This window comes from Balearica regulorum, chromosome 18 (genome assembly GCF_011004875.1).
Source record: "Balearica regulorum gibbericeps isolate bBalReg1 chromosome 18, bBalReg1.pri, whole genome shotgun sequence".
Taxonomy (NCBI): Eukaryota; Metazoa; Chordata; class Aves; order Gruiformes; family Gruidae; genus Balearica; species Balearica regulorum.
Genome location: NC_046201.1, coordinates 7,879,319 through 7,898,642, shown reverse-complemented (window position 1 = coordinate 7,898,642; position 19,324 = coordinate 7,879,319). Strand labels below are relative to the sequence as shown.

Sequence of the window (19,324 nt, the reverse complement as noted above, 5' to 3'; positions counted from 1 at the left end):
ATGCATCAACACTGGGACAAAGTAGAATGAAAAAAATGTGTGAACAATTTTAATCTGATGGGTCACCTACCTTCTTAGGAATGGAAGTCAAGTTTTTTCCTGTTGCCATGGTCATGATGGAGCTGTGGGGAGGCTTGCCCAGGAGCGAAATGCTGGAGAAAGGTAAGTTGGTCTCTCAGAAACAAGTTCAGGCACCAAAACTTTGGTTTTTTGTCTATGTCTAACACTTGAACCCAAATAACCTCCTCAGACTGCTTGCAACATTGGTACTTATCTGGCTACTGCCTTAGCATGTGCTGTAAAAGGTGTCATTCATGGCAGGTGCAGACAGGGAAAGAGGTGACCTCCAAATATGTGATGGAGGAAAACACCACCCATGCTACCTTGGCCTCTGCCTGACACCCTAGGCTCTCCATCACACTCCAGCCAGTGCAACAGTATGAGGATTAGAAGATGACTTTCAGCTGGAAATGCAAGCCACAAGATAATACAGCTCTCAGCAGGCAGGGCTAACACAGCTGTACACAAATGTTCCTGTGTTTCCAAGCACCTTGTCAAAGCCAGGTGCTTAGAACAATCCTTGCAGCCTTCTTAGCATGCTGCGGGTGATGTCAGCTTTCTTTTTAACATGGACACAGTGAGGATGGGGAACTGGTCTATGCATCCTGTTGGTGGAAGGCAGCAGATTCCACCTTGATAGACTCACCTGAGCAGTGGGTAGCAGAAACAGGAGAGCCACACGATGTCCGTGGTACTGAGGATGGGGGGCAGCTGCACCAGGCAGGAGAGGAACTGGACATGAACAATCCAGAGTGAAGAGTGTGAGCAGGGCTAGGACAGTCCTGTTACCCAAAATGCCACTGTCCTCCCCCAAAACACTGGGATGAGCTGGTAACTAGGCTGCCACTGCGCAGACCCTCCACGTGTTCCGGGCTGCTGGGGCAGGTGCTGTAGGGGATGCTTTTCTCCACAGGGAAAAAGGAGTTGAAAAGAAACCTCTGTAGGAGGGTCAGGGAGAGGGGGCAATGCAGGCTGAGATCACATGGTCTCTATCTGTAACTTCCCCAAATGTGACTGAAGGCCACTTTTCCCTCTTGCAAGGCTGCCCCACTGTAGCCACCCATATCCATGCTAGCACTCCCATCCTCTGAGCTAAATGCTGTCCCCAGCCAGGCCAGGACTCACCTGAATGACAACCAAGGTCAGCTGGCACTGCAGCAGGAAGAGGAAACACTTGCGGATCCCATAAGTTGCATGCCTGGCCTGGAAGGAAGCACAAGCCCTCAGAGCCCTTGCTGTGATGGGAGCAGTTACCAGCCAAGAGCAATTATTGGCAGGCAGGGGCAGAACATGTGGCCAGCAGGGGAAGTGGGAGGGGAGAGGATCGGGACACATTGTAAGCAAAAGGGGAAGGTCTCCTGCCTAGATGTAGAGGTTGAAGGAAAGGCAGAATTTAGCCAAGGGGTAAGTTTGTTTAAACCTCCTTGCTTTTCTGGGGTAACACTTCTTCCTAGCACTGCATTGCTGTCTGGCTAGGGATTGCTGCAAGTTTACCCTTTATCCACTTGAATAATATTCATGTTCTGTTGCCACAAGGTGCCATTCCCAAACCATCCCTTTACACCTTGGACCGGTAGGACCAGGCAGGAAGATTCTGTTGTGCTTCCTGAACAAAGGACAGGAGACATGAGAAAAGCTAATGCTGGCAGCTTACTGCAGGCAACTGAACAAGAATGCTCACATGAGCTTCTAGCTTTGCTTTTTGGGAGCTGCAGACAGAGGGGTGAGTACCAGAGAGGGGATGTGCCTGGCTTACCTGCTCTATAAGCCTGATGATGCTGGTACTCTCTTCTTGGCGGAAGGACATGGAGCAAGGCAGGCTGTTGAGTTGCCCTGAGAGCTGCAGTGGGGTGAGCTCATCAGAGGCATGGGTCATGGTGGTGCTGGTGGCATAGCCGAAAGTCTCCCAGGAGCAGCGAGATGGGTAGAGAGGGTCCAGTGCTATACTGCAAGGGCAACACAGGAGCATTAGTGAAAGTCCTCATCCCAGAGGAGAAACTATTTCACTGCAGTCCCGCTTTTGAAGTCATGCTGTGCTCTACCACCTCTATGTACCTCCCTGGTAGAAAAGCTCTGAGCTGTGACATGAATTTAGGATCAATCTCCCTAGACTTTCAGTTATTCCCAGAGAAATAATGAACATATTTGGGTTTGTGGCTCAAGGTCAACAAACTGGTTGATCCAGAGGGGCACTTCCACTCTTTCACCCACTGAGAAGCACCTGTAATGCCAGCTGGTGCACAATAGCTCAGCATGCAAGAGTAACAGCTTCCTTTTAAAGATGGAGAGAAATATCCTTGTGTGTTGAGGGATCTAGGTAATCATCCCATCTGATACCACTCAAATGTCCCTTATTGGAGGCAAGTGAAGCTAATAATGGACAGAGCAATTGTGAGTGTCACCCTGCACAATCTACAGGTCTGGTGTGACCTATGACTGGGCACTTGCAAAGAGTAAAGGCAGCTGTAGGAGTCCTGATCCTGCCCTACCTGATATCACTTTGCAGGAAGAGGCAGCTGTTCCGCAGGTTGGCAGAGCTTCCCAGACAGCAAGTCACCTCCCCGTACTCCTGCATGATTTTGATCATCTCACACATGGCTGCAAAAGGACAGGAGGAGAAACACAGTGCATTATCTTATGCACAGAAATATGCAGTGTTTCACACACCCTTTTCAGTCTGGATAACAGGCAAGCAGATCTCTTAAAATTACCCAACTGATACTCATCAGTCACATATAGTGAGATGCAAAGTAAAAGCACAGAATTAGATAGCTAATTTATTGCAGTCCAAGTTTCTTGTATACCTGCCTCCTGTATGACCCTGAGATTTGCATTTCTAGCACATCTCTTTCAGACCAGAGCTGTAGGTATAGCCTGGGTATATAATACAGATGGCTTCAGCATCAAATGGACTTATTGGGAAACAGCAGAAATTAAATAAACCTCAAATAAATACACAATTTTAAATTCTGCTCAGCATCACATCACTACTGTTTGAAATCTAAAGGAATAGAGGGAATATAATAAACTACGCCGAAAGCAGTGCCACATTTAGCCATACTCAGGGCCAGTCCCTGTTTCTGCACTCCCACTGCTACCTCTAGCCTTCATCAATCTTTTTATCAACATCCTACTGGGGCCTCTAAATCAAAGCTGCTGTTTGATCTGATTTTTCTTCTGTAACTCTGTGCATGGTGGTCTGTGTATATATGAATTTTCTAGAATGCTCTAGGTGGAAAAAAAAAACCAAACCCAGCCTCTGCAGATTCCTGTGTAAACAACTTCTCTAAATGACTGATGCATCCAGATCTGCAGCACAGGGAAGGGGTTAGATGAAGTGGGGAACTGCCGTGGCTGTCAGACAGAAAGAGGAAATCTACTGGGCACTGAATGCCTAGACTGACTGGGCTGTAACTGGTTCTCACTGCACTCTATAAACTGTGCCCGGAGGTACCTAAAATGCCAAATCGTAATGATGTTAGCACTTTTACTGTAAACTGGACAGGTATTAGCTAGCTGAGCACTCAGCACCTTTCTTAGATAAAATAGAGAGAGAAATTCTGTCCTTTCTGGTCTCTGCAATCAAAACCTCTGCAAAGCAGCAGCAGCAGGTGTTAACAGCAACTGCTACAGGAAAATTCTTCTGGGAAGCGATTTCTGAGTTATATAAGGCAGTGAGGGTTGCAAGCAGAGATCAAAGTCTCCTAGCACACTGATAATGCTTATTTAATAAAAGGCAGCAGCATTTTGGATGTTTGCTTTTGTGTCTCTCACAAATGCAAATTGAAAGGAGTGGTTCTTAGCCCAATTCTGTAGCTAGGGAACAGTTGCATTAAAATGAAGTTAACACCTGGCTTCCCACAAGCAACAGAGGGTCATTAATATCCAAATGCCCGTCTAGATTTCTGGACTGTATCCCCTTCCCTTCACCCATGCCCACACCCAGATGAGCCAGAGCAAACAGACAGGGAAGGTATTTACGGGCAGTAGTAGGGCAGACCCAGGCTCTGTACCACTTACTTTCCGGGGTGCAGTCTGTGAAGAGAGGCACCAGCAAAGGCACATTGTCTATGTTCTGCAGGTGAGGTCTCACCTGGTGGATCCCCCGTGGGAGTTTGGCCTGAAAAAGAGAAAGAAGAGACTAAGCAAGGGAGTGTGTGTGTGAGGTAGGGAGAGGCATTTCAGAGGGAACTGCTGAAATAAGAATTGTGATTCCCAGAATTATACAACTTCAAGATCAAATGGATGTCTCTGCAGACAGAAGCTGGCTTTCCCAAGCCATTGTAAAAAGTCTTCTGCTAAACTTCCACACTGATGCACCAAGCTGCCTGTGCTTGCCCTCAGGGTTTGTAAGATCAACATGATAAACCTGTGCTCAAGGATTTCTAAGGACTTTTTACCTGTGTGGAGAATCTAATCAGAGACTATGCGCCGTCTCCCAGCAACTAGATCTATTTCAATTGCAGCCACATCAACACACAGCAAGGGAAGGGTTCTTGCTTTCTACAACCAGGCCTAACAGATTTTTTTTTTTTAAATCTGCATCTGTCTCTGATATTCCTGTACCCTCTGCTAAGCATGTCTGAGTTCTTTATGAGGCAGGAAGAGCTTGTCCCACACTCTGATTACTAGGCAGCACCAGCCATGGCTCACAGCTGGAGAAGAGAGAGTTTCTGCTGTCTGCATGGAATGTGGGGATGTTCCCACTCCCTGCCCAGCACATGGGAAGGGGACCCGCACAGACTGAGATGCAGCTCTCAAGGCTACTGCATGTGGGGTCATCTCTCTTCCTAAACTCCAAAGAAAAGACCTGTTGAGCAAAAGTGAGAAAATCCCAAGCTTCCCAGGCTCTAGGTACCAAGCTGGAAGAGGGTGGGGGAAATCAGGAGTCCCAGTGCAAACCAGTGGATCTGCTTCAAAGTGGAATTCCCTCTGGGATTAATGAGGTGATACTGCTGACCATGACAACAGCACAAAGTGTGTAGGGAAAGGGGGCCTCACCCTGTTACAATCCTCCAGGAAGCTGGGGATGTCGCTGTCTGTTGGCTGAAAGCTGATGAGATCTGAGTGCCCTTCTTCTTCCATCAGCAGAAGCCCCTCCACATCATCTCGAGAAACTGGAGCAGAGAGAAGCAGCATAAACAATAAGCACAAACCTACCTCTGCCACCCCTGTGCCACCCACACAGTATATTCACGTGGAGCTGCAGAAGCCAGGAAACGTGAGGCCTGATTTTCTAGGTTAGCAACACTTAGATCCCACTCAGTCATCTAAAATGCAGTATTTTTAGATGACTAATCTGCTCAAGAGGTAGAATATGTGAGCCTCGTGTCTGCTCTTTTGAGACATGATAGTTTATCTCTTCTGCTCTCCTCCTTCTAGGGGAAGAAGAGAGTAAAAAAATCCCACCTGAAGTAAGAAAAAGAGCAATGCACAGGCAAGAGACCCTCAGTGGCTTCACCAGGGCCCTGGCAAGAATCAAAAGCTCTAATGAGCAGTTGTAAAATCACAGCAGCTGGTGCACAGAAGGATGTTTGTTTCCAACAACTGCGGTACTGACTGGGTAGGCTATAAACCTAAGACTCTCTCACTTGCTTATACACACCCCTCTGGCCCATCCGGTTTTGTGCTCAAAGCTCCAAAGGATCAGGTATCTAGTGAGGACACAGGAACCTATGAATGAGTTTAAAAGAACCATCCGGCAAACACGTGGCATTCAAAGTGGCTTAGGCGCAGTTCTCTCACCCTGATGTAGGTCATCGTGCAGAGAGCCAGCATGGCTGGGGCTAGAGGGAGGGATCTCTGAGCCAGGCACATCACCATTAGGTGTTAAAGATATGTGGCAATTCCAGCCGGTCTCAAGACCCATCTTCTCAGCAAACACCTGTAGGTGAACAGATAAAAGATTTTAGGGTAGTGGTCCAGGCCAGAGTATTGCAGATCAATGCCATGTTGGAGCGTAGGTATCTTCTGGACTCGTTAGCTAGCTGAATCAGATTAACCTTAGATTGCACTGGAGCTAAACTCTCCAGTCAGACAATCAGGGGACATGCAAGTTCAGGGGGTTCAGCAAAGATGGCTTACCTTGCTTTTGAGCTCATCTTCCAGGGAGAAGTAGACAAAACGAATGCAGGCATTGACCAATCCATCAATGAGGCGGACAATGTCAAGACGGGCCTGATACTGAGATGAGACCATTCCCATGAAGATCTGTCCACTCAGAGCCTGGATACAATCTTCCTTCTCCATCACTTCCCCAATCCCTTCTTCAGGCATGCAAACAACACGCAATCACATTGAGACACAAGGGGTCACATGTGCATCAGGCAAAGTACACATGGTGGGAGAGGCCACCAAAATAACACCAAGGACATAGTACCCAGAAACATGCAGATACACACATGCGTATACAAGAGGAAAGATGAAGAGACATCCATTTGTCCCAGCATACCCAATCACAGAAGCAGTTTCAGGACATTCCCACATATGCGACCAAGAATACAAGTGTGAAACAGCAAGCATGGAAAGGAAAAAGACAAAACAGAAGACAGGGATCAGTCACAAGAAACTGGGGCAGAAATGTAAAGGATGTATGCTGCATAATGTTCATATGTGCATTTTAAACACATCATACTGTGCTTAAATAACATGACGAGTCTAGCTGAGGCAGAGTGCCATCAGAGTAAGGGGGGGCTGATGCAAGGGAACTGGATCATGTTCCCTCCAGTGACACTCCAGGCACTCCCAAAGTGCCTGCGAAGGCTCTTTGACAGGGTTCCTTCACCATCACCAGAGCAGCCTGTGGTGAATGGGAGCTGGATGCAGTATGAAGAACAAAATAATAAAACACTTCACGCAGTTGCAAAGCTTGCCACACTGGGACTGAGAAGTGTTTTGAAAGCACTCAGTCACAACTGCCTCCCAGCTGTGGGAAACCCCATTATTCACATTTTACAGAATGGGAGACCAAGGCAGAAAGAGATTAACACTGGTTTTCCAAAAGAGCCTCCTGGAGTTATGTAATGGTACGTGCTTATTTCTCAATTTCCATTGCTGTTCTGGAGAAGATGTACGATTCATCTAGTGGGAATCAGTTCCTTCAGCACAGCAACAAAAAATCCATCGAGGGAGAACAGTCGCCCCCCACCATACATTTAATTCCTTTCAAAAACCCAACATATGTGATTTCCATAAAATTAGACAAATAGCAAACCAAGTATCGAAATACCCAGAAGACTTGACTCTCAATTGCCTGCTTTAAGAAACAGACTTCTCACAAGTAGAAGGATTTCTCTGCAAGCTTCGCTAACTTAACTAGAAACATACCTACCAGCTGCTACATTATTATTTCCTCTGGAAATGCATCTACTTCAGAAACCCTTAGTTCTCAATTTCCATCCGCTGCTCCAAATAACAATGTTCTTGCAGTTCTAGACTGATCAGAAAGCATCTGGCCCAGCAGCAGATCTTTATAGACAGCCCAAAAGACACATACCATCTGAGCTCCAGCTATTCCTCCGACTGCTCTGTTTGATGGGGGTCGTCCCAGGGAGATCACAGCATGTGAAGATAGCACTCTGCCCAGGGACCTGCACCAGTTCTATGCACTTGCCATTGAGCTGGGAGGACAAGGCACAATGCATTGGCTTGTATGCAAAGGCAGAACAGTATCCTGAGAGGCAGGCTCGCTGGTAGAAATCTAACACCTTCTTCCTATGTGGAAGACATAAAAAACAAAGTTAGCAGAAATGTGCTGTGTTTCTGACAATGTACACTGTAGTTCAATGTAGAAATCACCGGTTGGAGATTTGGAAAAATGTATTCCGTGAGGAGTGGTCAGAGACTCTGAAAAATCCTCTCCTTACTGTTTTTGCATTCCCTAAGCTGGAGGCACTACAGGGCAACAAAAACACAGTGGTGTATGTTTCTGTTTGCTCATCAGATTGGTGAGTATGAACACAGTACTCTTTGAATACAGTTATTAATATAATATGCTCTATGTGGCTGCCAGATGACTCCAAGGAAGTTCACTGCATGACAGCAGAAGCTTAATTCATCGGAGAGAATTTATCTGTAGGGAGATAAACACCAAGGAAGGAAATGACAACTCTGGCAATAGTATCCATGGCAGAGATAGTTGCAGTAACAGACTTTTCTCCTATTTCTATTTTTTTTTCCTTGCCCTTCAGAGTTTGGGTCCCAGGAGCTGTATGTGAAGTCTCTGTTCAGTCAACAGTCACTGGCATGTCATAAAGTTCCTGCTCTAAGTTGAACTCTCAAAGTTAACAAATTAGACTACACATGGGATTTTTCATTGGCTTTTAAGATGATAAATATTCCAAAAAGGACCAGCAAGAATTTTCTTCTACCTGAGGATAAGCAGACTTAGAAGAACAATGTGCTGCTAGTCAGTGAAACTAAACATTACTGGTCTGCTCTGCTAGCAGGAACAAAAATTTAGCCTACAGATGAAAATGCAACAGACAGTGTCAGATATTGCAGCAGGACTAAAAGGGAATGATGCATTGTGGTGGATTGGATTGAAGCTGTAAAGAGCAGGTAGAATTAATCACTTTGCATTTCATGTAAGACAAGGCATTTGCCTTGAACAACAAAAAAGTATTCACTGCCACCAGCATACGACCTGATTATAATTCATTACACCATTACACAGTACAGTCAGAGTCCACTTATAAGAGGCTAATATGTTAACAGATACAGTACAAAGTGGCTTAGTCTTACAGTCCAGCATATAGTTTGTTGCTATCTTATCTCTTATGCTGCTATAACAATTAATTATAAGCAGAGATGGCTCATGTTCATAACCTACTTGAAGCTTCTATTAAATAGCTTAACAAGCATCAGTAAAGGGAATTTTAACAAAGAGTGACCAGGTTCCCTCTGCAATTTATCTGCAGCCCCTGAACGCACCAAATGACAAAACTGCCCACCTGTCAGAGCCAGAGAGGGGGTAGATATCGGTACCATCCCAAAAGTCTGTGCAGGCCTCAAGGATGATGTCAGCTGTCCCATGAGAAAACATCTGCTCAGTGCCTGAAGTGTAGGAGAACAATGAGTCAGCATCACACGTAGAGGCTCCCAGGAAAGGGATAGCATACCAACTACTTCCTTATTTGTTAAAAGCAAGTGTTCCCACAAACTGCCATGATGCACTCCAGATACCTGCTTTCCTCTGTTGAATGTCTTCAGTCTGCATCAAGAAATTATTCAAGACTGGATAGTATGTATTCAGCTGCTATTTGTCTAACCATGAGTTCAAACAAGGCTGTGATATGTGAGCCACATAGTCAGTTCCTATTCTCCCCTTACACGGTGTAACATTCCAGCTCCTAATAACTTGCTCCTGTAGTCAACAGAGCAGAAGAAAAGATACTCCTGTGTGCATCCTCTCATGAGTACAAGCACCAGCGATGAGCCTGTGAGGATCAAAGTCTGCCTACACTGGAAAATGCACGCAATTTTAGCCCAGGCGAGGATCTAAAAGGTAAGAGCTATTCTTGAATACCTTCCATTCAAATAGCAGAAGTTAATTTAAGAGTGTGACCCCTTAGATAGCAGCTTGTTTCACAAAGGGTCTTGAAAATGTGTTAAATCAGGATGGGTCAAAAGTTCAACGTAACAGACACTAAAAAAGTAATTCATGTTGTGATCAGGGAAGAACTGAAAATCAATGGACGCCACAGTTTGTCCTGTTTTTTTCCCACCACTACTTTACTTTTTAATACAGACTTAAAATCTTTAATTCCCTCTTGTAGACAGGGGTGTTAAAAAGTGTTTCCCAAAGGTGTGTGATGTCACTTGCCTGATGCAGTTCCCAAGCACAGGACACAAGTTAAAGGACGCAGGGCTGCCTCCCCCTCCACACTTCCTGCTCCCTTTCATTAGCGCTGATACATTAACATTGTATGCACGTAGACTTCACTGTCTAGGTTCCCCCCTCCAGCTGCTCTGTGACTTTGCCCCCAACAGCTTCAAAGCTGATCTAATGAAAAAAACATCACTGCAAGAAAAATGAGCCCAAAGGCTTCTTGCAGGCATTGTTGCTGACTGCAAATGCTCACACTAGCTGGTAAAATCAAGAGCCAAGAATATCCGCTCGCACAAACCAGGCAGGGACCTTCAGGAACACCAGAGGATTTTCCAAAACACAGCAGCTCTCTGCTTTCTGCTATAAATAGTCATCACACGCCAAGTTTATCAGCATAACAAACCTCCAAGATGAACAGGAGCTGTGTGTTAAAGAAGGAGCCTGTTTCAGGGACACAAAGGAGTATTTGTGCAGGGCTCTGGTTAATTTTATTGTATAAACACCTAATCCTTCCCACCTTGCTCCTATGGTCAGATAGTCCTTGCTAGAAAAGAGGGAACGAGTTGTTTATTGATTCATGCAAAACCTATGCCCTGGGCACAGAGCAAGAGCCTGCAGATGACCACACACCCCCCTACGTTCATGCCTGACAGCAATTGCAATCCATTTCCTATTCATTATTATCAGCATCCCACACAACAATCCTTCTAAGGGGTAAATGACAGTGACAGAATGCACTACAAACTGGAAGGGGTTCATTCAGCTGTCATTGCCAGCAAAGTGAGCTCAGCCTCTTCCCTTCCTAAATCACGAACTTGAAAGCCAGGATTTCTCTGGCACAAGGGAGAAAACTAACAAACAGGATGGGGAGTATGACTAGCCATTCATGACTGCTGGGACTCATTAAGAAGAACCAAGACACTACAGCTGAGCCAGTGAGACAGAGCAAAAGGAATCTAAGAGTGCAGCTCTATCAAGGGAAGACAGAGATGGTATCAAGCCATTTTATTCCACTGAAGACGCCAGTGAGCCCCTCGTTTGCATGTGGTTACTATGGATTTGGGATGAACACTGCCAGATGGTGAGACACATATTTCAATGGAATAGCAAGGGAACATACAGATAAGCTACCTCCTATTTCTGCTACAGCTGTAGAATTTCTTACGTATCTCCTTTTGACTTCAACATGTCATGGGAGTGGGTGGGTTCAAAGATTTATTCACAAATAATGTATCACGAGAGGTTAGTTACGATCCTCTGGTCTGACTCTTCTGCATAAACAGAGCCATTTGATTTCACACAATATTATCTGCATAACCCATTGTTTCTGGTTGTACACATTTTAGAAAGTTTCAAGGGACAATACTGTCATGTGAGAGGTGTTCCAATGGTTAACTAACCCTGCTGGCAAAATTCCTCTTAGAATTTACTCTAGACAGCACAATCCAGGTCACACACGTATTCGTCTGAGCTCCAGCCTCTAAACTAAACCGTTTAAAAATGAGGATAAGGAGTTGAAATGAGGCAACATTAAAGGTTTTTTCCCTCCACTAAGAATCTTAGCATCAGAAAAATTCTTGCTCACAAAGGCAAGATAGCAGCAATCAGGACAAATGAAAAAGCTCTTCCCCAGATTAAGATACAAATTTGCAAGAGAAGAGTTTACCTGGTAAATCTCTGGCCAGCATAATAATCATATTTCAGATTCAATATTGAACATATGTCAACTCCAGAGAGCCAAGTTCAGTCAATTTAAGGTATTATGAAGAGACTAAAAGCTCTGACAGGCAAGCCATTAAATCTTGCTGAGGTGCTTTAAGGCCCCATGGTGCCCAGCTGTGCATCCTTTCCATCCTACCCCAGTCCTATTAGAATAGGAAGGAGTAGGAGTGGAGAAATCAGCATGGCTTCAGGTGGTGTATTCATGGTCACCATGAGTTTGCACAGGACTTCTGTGATTTCTCATTAGTATGCAATATAGAAACAGAGTATGCCGTATAATACACTAGACAACTCATGAAGATAATGATTTGGGTTATCAGAAAGATGAGCATCATTAGCTAAAACCATAAGTAATATTCAACCCTGTGCAGTATCAGTTTCACTACCATAATGAAGTCTATTCAAAACCCAATAAAATCCCCACCTTGCTCTGCAAGGTCCCAGAAAACAGGTTTACTATGTGCTCTAAGATAAATTTTAAAAATTATTTATGATCCTGGAGTGAGCCAAAGCTGGGAAGAATTCCCCCCTCAGTATGCCATAGCACTGATCACTAAGGTTTGTTGAGCAAGTATCTGTACTTGCCATAGGCAGAGCAAGGCTATCACCCCACAGGGACTCCACGACCATTCCAGTCTGACATTTTCTAGGTTCTCTGTGGAAAAGATCCTCCCGTGTGCCAAATGGTTGCCCAAAGAAAGGGGCAGCCTTACTTGTAGTGGTGTCCTTCACGAACAGGTTAATCATGTGGCTCAGGGGTGGTCTCCTCTTGGTGATTGATGAAAGCTTCCCCAGGATTGTTTCCTTAACCATCTCATCACTTGGCAAGCGGTACAAGGCCAAATAGTTCTCCTGCTTGAAAAGATCTTTAGCACCTGGTGTGAAACCTGAAACATGAATGTAAGGAGGAGAAAAATAAGGCTCTAACCAAAGGAAAAGAAAGGGCCTCTCTCCTGCTTCTATGCCATCCACTTTGCCTGTGCTCATTCTGACATCTCCCCAGCAACAGGCAGGTGAGCTGTGCTCACTGTGCATCTACACCAAAATGGCTCAAGATCTATGATGAAAAACATTCAGAAGGACTAGGTGTTATTAGTAATTACAACTTTCATGCTTCTGGCTCATTGAACAGAGGAACTATGACACTGAAGGACAGGCAGAGCTTCCAGATTTTAATCCTAGTGTTGTCTCTAATCTCCTACCTCCCCTATGCCTTGGTTTTACCATAAAACAAGCTAAGGTACCTCACATCATTTATACCCAAATTCCTGGTAAAGCATTACTGTAAAAACAGGGCAGCTATCTGTCCATTAGCAGCTATTCTTTGTCTCCTGATGAGATTGGCAGACTCGAGCCAGAAGAATACCAAGCCTAGTCAGGGCTGGCTGGAAATACCCTTGATGACATTTGTTCCTTTGATAGTGTCTACAATGTCAGAACTTGCCAAAAGCAACCTCTTTAACAGACTTTTTTGGCAACTGAACAACAGAGTCAGCCCTGTAATTCCACTTTCTCAGTAACCAGGACTAAGGAAATACTTTTCTTGTGCTCTCTAAGGATTGTCTACTGACAGCTCTGATTTCTCTGTGTCTGCTCATCCAATTTCTCCTTACCTATTAGCCTGGCAAGCTCACAGAGGCCCCAGGGCACATGGACAGGAAGCACGGCATTGTGAGTTTCCTGGAGGGCAATGTTGCAGAGGTGGTCAGAGAAGCGGCACAGACGCTCGGTCACACTGGCATTGCAGAGATTGAGCAGCACATTCAGGCCCAGAGGCTTGAGGGAATTCAAGTGCATCTGCCAGTTGGAGTCATCAAACTGGATGCAGGAGGGGTTCTGCTGGTCTTGGGACAGGCTAAGCATCTCAAGGTGGTAGTCACACACAAAGTCTTCAGCCTCACAAGCCAACACTTCGCTGTCACCAACGGTCTGGTCCAACAGACAGGAAAATTCTAATTGGTTACAGCTTGAGCCTAGAATCCCGCAGGGAATTCCCAATTAAATTCCCAAAAAGGGAGCTTCTACAGATTTAAGTCTGTAGAAGACTAATTCTGTGCCTCTTCAGGATGTCTTACCTGAGTATGTTCCTCCTCTCCACCCTCCGTGTCCTTGCTAAAACTCACATTGGACCCAGAGGGATGCTTGCTTCTGCTGTTTGGCTTTCGGTGGGCATGGGCATCGGGAGGCTTTGGAGGGTCACCAGACCAGTTGTTCCTCTCTTGCTCATTGGTCATGTGGACTGTGTCTGCCAGGGGACCAGAGAGCAAAGCATCTCTCTCATGGGGCTGCGAGAGACAAACAGAATGAACAGTGGTGATTCAGTGGTTGAACATGAGCCACTACTGATTCACATGCTGCTTTAGGACTCCTGTAGAAGAGGATCTCATCCTTGCTGCTTCTTTATCTTTTAAGCAAAGAATTATGGCACAGGACTTCTCTGCAAGCACAGGGTCCCCTCTATAACACCACGTTGTGCATGTCAGTCAAACATACTACATTATGGATTACATATCCCTCACCTCATCTTCCATCTCAGGATGGCAGAAGGACCGTGTAGAGAGCTCATCAGTCAGATCTTCATGGCTATCGTGAGGTGGTTCCACTTTCCCACTGAAGAAGAGAACAGTCTCTGGGCTGGGGTTTGGCCAGGAAAGAATCCCCTGCTTGTCTACACAGCAGAGCACCTAGAACATCCCACAACACCCCCAAGAAAGCAAAATCTCAGTGAAAACATGTCTCAGTGTTCATACACAGTTGTAAATATCACAAGTTTAATAAATACATGGGAGGATAGACAAGTCTCTCCTTCGCCCCTTCACCAACCTTCTGTTTAAGAAACTGCACCTAATAACCTTTCAAGAAATCTGAGAATTCCTTGCTCTAGCAGGATTGATGGGTTAACTGCAATTTTATCTCAGGATATTGTAAAACTAGTCACGAAGACCATGGGAAGGAAGCAACAACTGAACCTGTTTCACTAGCTAGTACCTTATCAGACCCGAACCAGCTGGTTCTTGAACAGGAGTCAAGAGGGTTATGGGACCAGAACCAGAGCTGGAAAATACAGACACCCTTTTAGATGCCACAGAGTATCTCTAACCATTGTTTTAGCCTGTAAATGTGCTGCTTGGACAAGACAAGACAAGACAGTTTTAAACTCTTCTACAAAGGTGCCTGAGGGGTTTCTAATTCCAGCATGGTGAACTGATTGCTAAGAGTCTATGCTCAGGGAAGGACAATATGAATGATGCAAGTGAAGCATCCACGTAGGGCTTCTCCTTCTGACAACCCCGCAATACTCACAGTGACAGATCCCAGACTATGGAGCAAGCTGGAAGTGAAGCTCAGAGTTGGGGATTTGCCTTTTAAAACACAGAGGAAGTGGCTCCAGATACAGCGTATCATTTCCTGCCGAGGGAAGCAGAGGACACCAGCCAATTAAAGACTCATTCAGTGAAAGATGAGGGGAGAGAAGGAAAAAAGGGAGTATGACATTACCTGCTTTCAGGTTCAATACAGTGATACGCTGTAAGATAAACATTGGTCTCCGTGGGAACCTGTTAACTGATATGGTGCTGATGTTCTCAAGGGAAAGGTCTTTCCTCCCCCTTCCAGAGGATGCTAACAGTCAGTCTGATTGTTGAATTGAGAATTCACTGAAACTACCTTTGTCTATCCAAAAACACAGGAAGGATTTCTGAAGTGACTTCACTTGGGGTCAATCAGTTGTTACCTTTTAGTATTTTTTTCCTAGAGTAAATCTCATCCCCTTGGATTATAGAGTTTGAGGCCTTAAGCTTACAATCACCATGCTGCAAGTTGGGTAAATGGAGTCACTGTGGCAAGGTGACTTGCTCAAGGTTACTTACTGAGGCAGTGACAATGTTGGAAATAAAGCCAAGGTGACCTGACTACTCCATCATTACAAATGAGTTGTAATCAAAATGGTAATAAACTGAAAGAAGGGGATATTTTGCAAAATGAAAATGTCGATTTGGTGCCCTTCATCTTCCACACAAAAAAGTTTCAGAGGAGTCTGGATGGCAGCAATCAAGCCAAGCACCAGAGCTGTATGTTCTTCTCTGTGCACTCCAAAAGCCAGCAAAACCAGGTTTGCATCACAGTGTTATTTTACTGCTGCTGTTATGGAATGCTGTCACTGCAGAGCACTTCCCCGAAAGCTCCTTAGATCAAGTTCCTAAGATCCTAAGAGTTAGTACAATCATAAGCTCAAACGCAAAACAATCATGAGCTATCACCAGGAAGAAAAAAAAGCTCTTTTTAAAACCAGTTTCTCATAAGCAAAAGTGTTACAGAGGTACAAAAGGAAAGAAGCAGATCTTTTCAGCAAGGAAAGTCACTCCCATTTAACACCTGAAAATCATCTCAGCTAAATGATGAACTGTCACGGAAAGACAACAAAATATTCAGCAAAGGAAGCAGTCTGTGTGTGCATCCATGTGCACTCCTCTGTGTGGCTGGGAGCAAGGAGCTAGATATGAATTGATTCTTATAATATCTAGGGATTTTTAATCACTCCTAGAGTCCATCTGCCTCCTTATGGAAAGGGGAATCTTAATGCCAGATTAGACAGAAAAGTGTCTTTCCTCTACCCACCTGTTTAATCTGGATGATGCAATTTATAGAGTGGCCAGATGCAGTTCCTCCCCCAGAAAAAGGTCTTCTGAATGTTTATTTGCTCCAGCTTTGGAAACACTAGTAATGTGCTTAAGCTTGTTAAGGAGCCTATGAAACAAGCTTTTAAAACGCCTGAACATCCCATAGTTCCCTCTTCACATTTGGTCTTGGTGCTGATCGCCATCCCCTCTGTTCTTTAGTTTTGGCTTGAAGAAGGAGGTTTTTCTGGTACAAGCAAAATACTTCCCTTCTTTCTGACACACACTATAAAAAGTTTATTTTACTCCTGGAACAGGAGGACTTGAAACAGGTACTTTCTTCAGGACACAAGTTGATTTCAAACCATTTGCAATATTCAGAAAAGCACAACTGGACTCAGTATCAAAGTCACTTCAATCTCTGGTCAGCAGGGCAGCATTTACCTGGGAAGGTGCAGGGGAAAGACATGCAACCTGCATGCATAGCAAATTAAAGAAGCAAATGAGTGACAATGGACAACTGACACAAGTAAAAGGGTCTAGGAACAAACAGGAGATCAGAGAGGAAGGGAAAGGATATCATGAAGTTCTGCAGTGAAGATGGAAGAAAACAATTCATAATAATAGTACCTGAGAAGATACCATCTCTGTGTAGCTGCTGAGAGTGTCCTCTGAAAACTTAGCAAGCTGCAGCAAGAGAAGAGACCAGTTACTATAATCGTGCTCAGAAATGTGTCATGAGGAACATCCTTCCCTAAATACTGTGCCTTCAGAGAGAAGAAAGCAGGAGTCCTGCTCTGCGGGAATCACTATACCAAGGCAGACCAATAATTCATCAAAGCAATTAAGTCTTTAATGAACTATGCCTTTATCTGCTTGTGAAGCACAGTCAAAGTGCTTGGTGCTGTACATCACAGAAGAACACACAGTCATTACCTAAATGTCCACAGAGAAAATAACAGCAATTAGACCCAGAGGCGGCTCTTTCTGGATGGTTATTTTTAGATGGAAAGAGCCAGGATTGACTGATCTGTTTTTAAGCTATATGAGTCAGTTAAAAGAAGAGAGCCAGAAGAGTGGTTGTAAAAGCAGGTGCCTGGAACACAACGGACACAGAGGAATGAGGTGATGGGAATGGGATGTGGATAGGAAATGAAAAGAAATTATAACAGGGCACTACCATGGGGCTCTTGGAATTACACCGAGAAATTTACTAACTCAAAATTCGTGCATCCAGCACAAAGGAATTCCACAGTAGATACAATTTTGAAAAGCAGTTTAAGTATATTCATAAGCATAAGTGAATATGGCAATTACATTTGTATATAAATATGACACCCCAAATAATAACACATATATCTGGAACTTTAAAAAGGATCAGTTTAACAAAGCTGAAAAAAGCGAAGACAAAATTGTCAGAAGTAATTTAAACTGAGAACTATGAAGGATAATTAAGAACTGTTTAACAACATTTTATTAAAATTTTAAAAAGCAACAATCCCAAAGTAAAAATAAAAAGTCCCGTTTCGAGTGGAAGTGAAAATTGAAGTAAAAATTAACATAAAAATAAGGAAAAGTAAACCAGCAGGTAATTAAAACCTGTCCACTGCTTGTTGAAGACAGTGAAATTGCAAATGACACTGCAGGCACGGCAGACATGTTAAATAAATATTGCTATTCCTTATTCAGTGATATAATCATACCATATGATAACTACGAAATATTTTCCATTCTAACACTACCTACTGAAAGTAAATACGTTTAAATTAGCAGGTCTGGAGAACTTTGTTATTGCTGATTTTGCACAAGGCTGGAAGCATGGATTAAGTCCCAGTGCAATGGAAGAAAGCTAATGTGGTGCCAATGCCTAAAAAGGGTAAAGAGAACAAACCAATTTACCACAGGACCCCAGACAGACTTTGATTTCAGACAGAATAACAGAGCAGCTAATATGAGACCCATTTAAAAGAAGTAGAATAATACAACCAGCGCCAAACACCACAAGTATATGAGTAATAAATCTCATCAAACTATTGTGATATCTTTTTTGACAAAATTACAAATTTGACTGATAAAAGTAATGCTTTTGAGGTAGACCACTTGGTATTTTGACTCGATGCAAAATACTTTACTGGTTTTCTAACAAAAACTAGAGTAATACTGGAGAAATAGAGCCCATATGAAATATATTAGAAATAGACTATCTCCAAATAGAACAGAAACTGAGGAATTATTTGCAATAGGATGTGTTACTAGCTCAATCAGGGACAAATTCTCGGTATTTTGTTAATAGCCTGAAAGAAAACTAAAAACCATTACTGATAGAGCCTGTAAACTATACAAAGGTTGGGGCAGAGTCCAAGAATAAAGAGAACAGACCACTGTTACAGAACAATATGGATTGCCTGGTAAATAAGCAAAAAACATGCATATACCAACAGGCACAAAAGTAAGGTTGCATACCTAGGAGCAAAAATGAAGGTTGGACTTACAGAATGAGGACTCTGTCTTAGAAAGCAGTAACTCTGTAGATTATCAGCTGAACAAAGCCTGGCCATTTAAAGCAGTGGCTAAAAGATCTAATATGATCCTTTGTTGCACTAACAAGGGAACATAGAGTAGAAAGTCCAAATTATTCTGAAATTTAGCACAAGCACAACTGTTACTGGAATATTTTGTGGGTTTTGGAGATTCATTATTCTACAGTGATCTTGAGGCACTGGAGAAAGCTAAGAGGAAAGCCAAGAGAAAGATTAGAGGGTTGGAAAACATGCTTATAGTGACTCAAGGTGCTTAAACTGTTTACTTAACCAAAGAGACGGTAAAAGGGAATGTGAGTAGCTACAACAGACCAGAAATTTGATTGACGTGCTCTTAAATCTAGGAGACAAAAGATGTAAATGTTCCAAGGGCTGGAAATGAGATACTACAAAAATTCCCACTAACACAGAATGCCCATTTTTAGCAGTGAAGGTAAATAATTATTGAAACAACCTACAAAAGGCAGTATGAATGTTTTCAAACCAACATCAAATTCCTTTCTAAAAGGAATGCTGCTGTAGTCCAACTGTAGTAATACAACTTGAGGCAAGGGCTC

The 19,324-nt window shown here is 43.8% G+C and overlaps 1 protein-coding gene and 1 long non-coding RNA gene across 10 annotated transcripts in view; one reads left to right on the top strand and one right to left on the bottom strand.

Annotated features, from left to right (window-relative positions):
• Positions 1–19,324, bottom strand: part of TMEM94 (transmembrane protein 94) — a 53,088-nt gene that overhangs the window by 6,565 nt on the left and 27,199 nt on the right. For 5 of the 8 annotated variants that reach the window (XR_012838237.1, XM_075770562.1, XM_075770563.1 and 2 more), the window contains 17 exons: positions 16,858–16,914; positions 14,915–15,019; positions 14,131–14,295; positions 13,687–13,896; positions 13,225–13,540; positions 12,325–12,498; positions 9,012–9,114; positions 7,556–7,773; positions 6,145–6,326; positions 5,806–5,944; positions 5,062–5,177; positions 4,081–4,180; positions 2,550–2,658; positions 1,817–2,006; positions 1,186–1,263; positions 707–792; positions 71–152 (listed from right to left, as the gene is read on the bottom strand). Coding sequence is in view for 7 of the 8 variants with exons in the window: in XM_075770562.1 (XP_075626677.1) it covers positions 71–152; positions 707–792; positions 1,186–1,263; positions 1,817–2,006; positions 2,550–2,658; positions 4,081–4,180; positions 5,062–5,177; positions 5,806–5,944; positions 6,145–6,326; positions 7,556–7,773; positions 9,012–9,114; positions 12,325–12,498; positions 13,225–13,540; positions 13,687–13,896; positions 14,131–14,295; positions 14,915–15,019; positions 16,858–16,914 (2,430 nt within the window). In the remaining variant the exon portion in view is untranslated. The remainder of the gene's footprint in view (positions 1–70; positions 153–706; positions 793–1,185; positions 1,264–1,816; positions 2,007–2,549; positions 2,659–4,080; positions 4,181–5,061; positions 5,178–5,805; positions 5,945–6,144; positions 6,327–7,555; positions 7,774–9,011; positions 9,115–12,324; positions 12,499–13,224; positions 13,541–13,686; positions 13,897–14,130; positions 14,296–14,914; positions 15,020–16,857; positions 16,915–19,324) is intronic. The other 3 variants (XM_075770565.1, XM_075770569.1, XM_075770567.1) reach the window with 2 other exon arrangements.
• The window catches only part of LOC142604383 (uncharacterized), a 34,872-nt gene continuing 24,668 nt past the window's right edge, over positions 9,121–19,324 (top strand). For both annotated transcript variants that reach the window (XR_012838238.1, XR_012838239.1), the window contains exons 1-2: positions 9,121–9,301; positions 9,438–9,565. This is a non-coding gene — a long non-coding RNA (uncharacterized LOC142604383). The remainder of the gene's footprint in view (positions 9,302–9,437; positions 9,566–19,324) is intronic.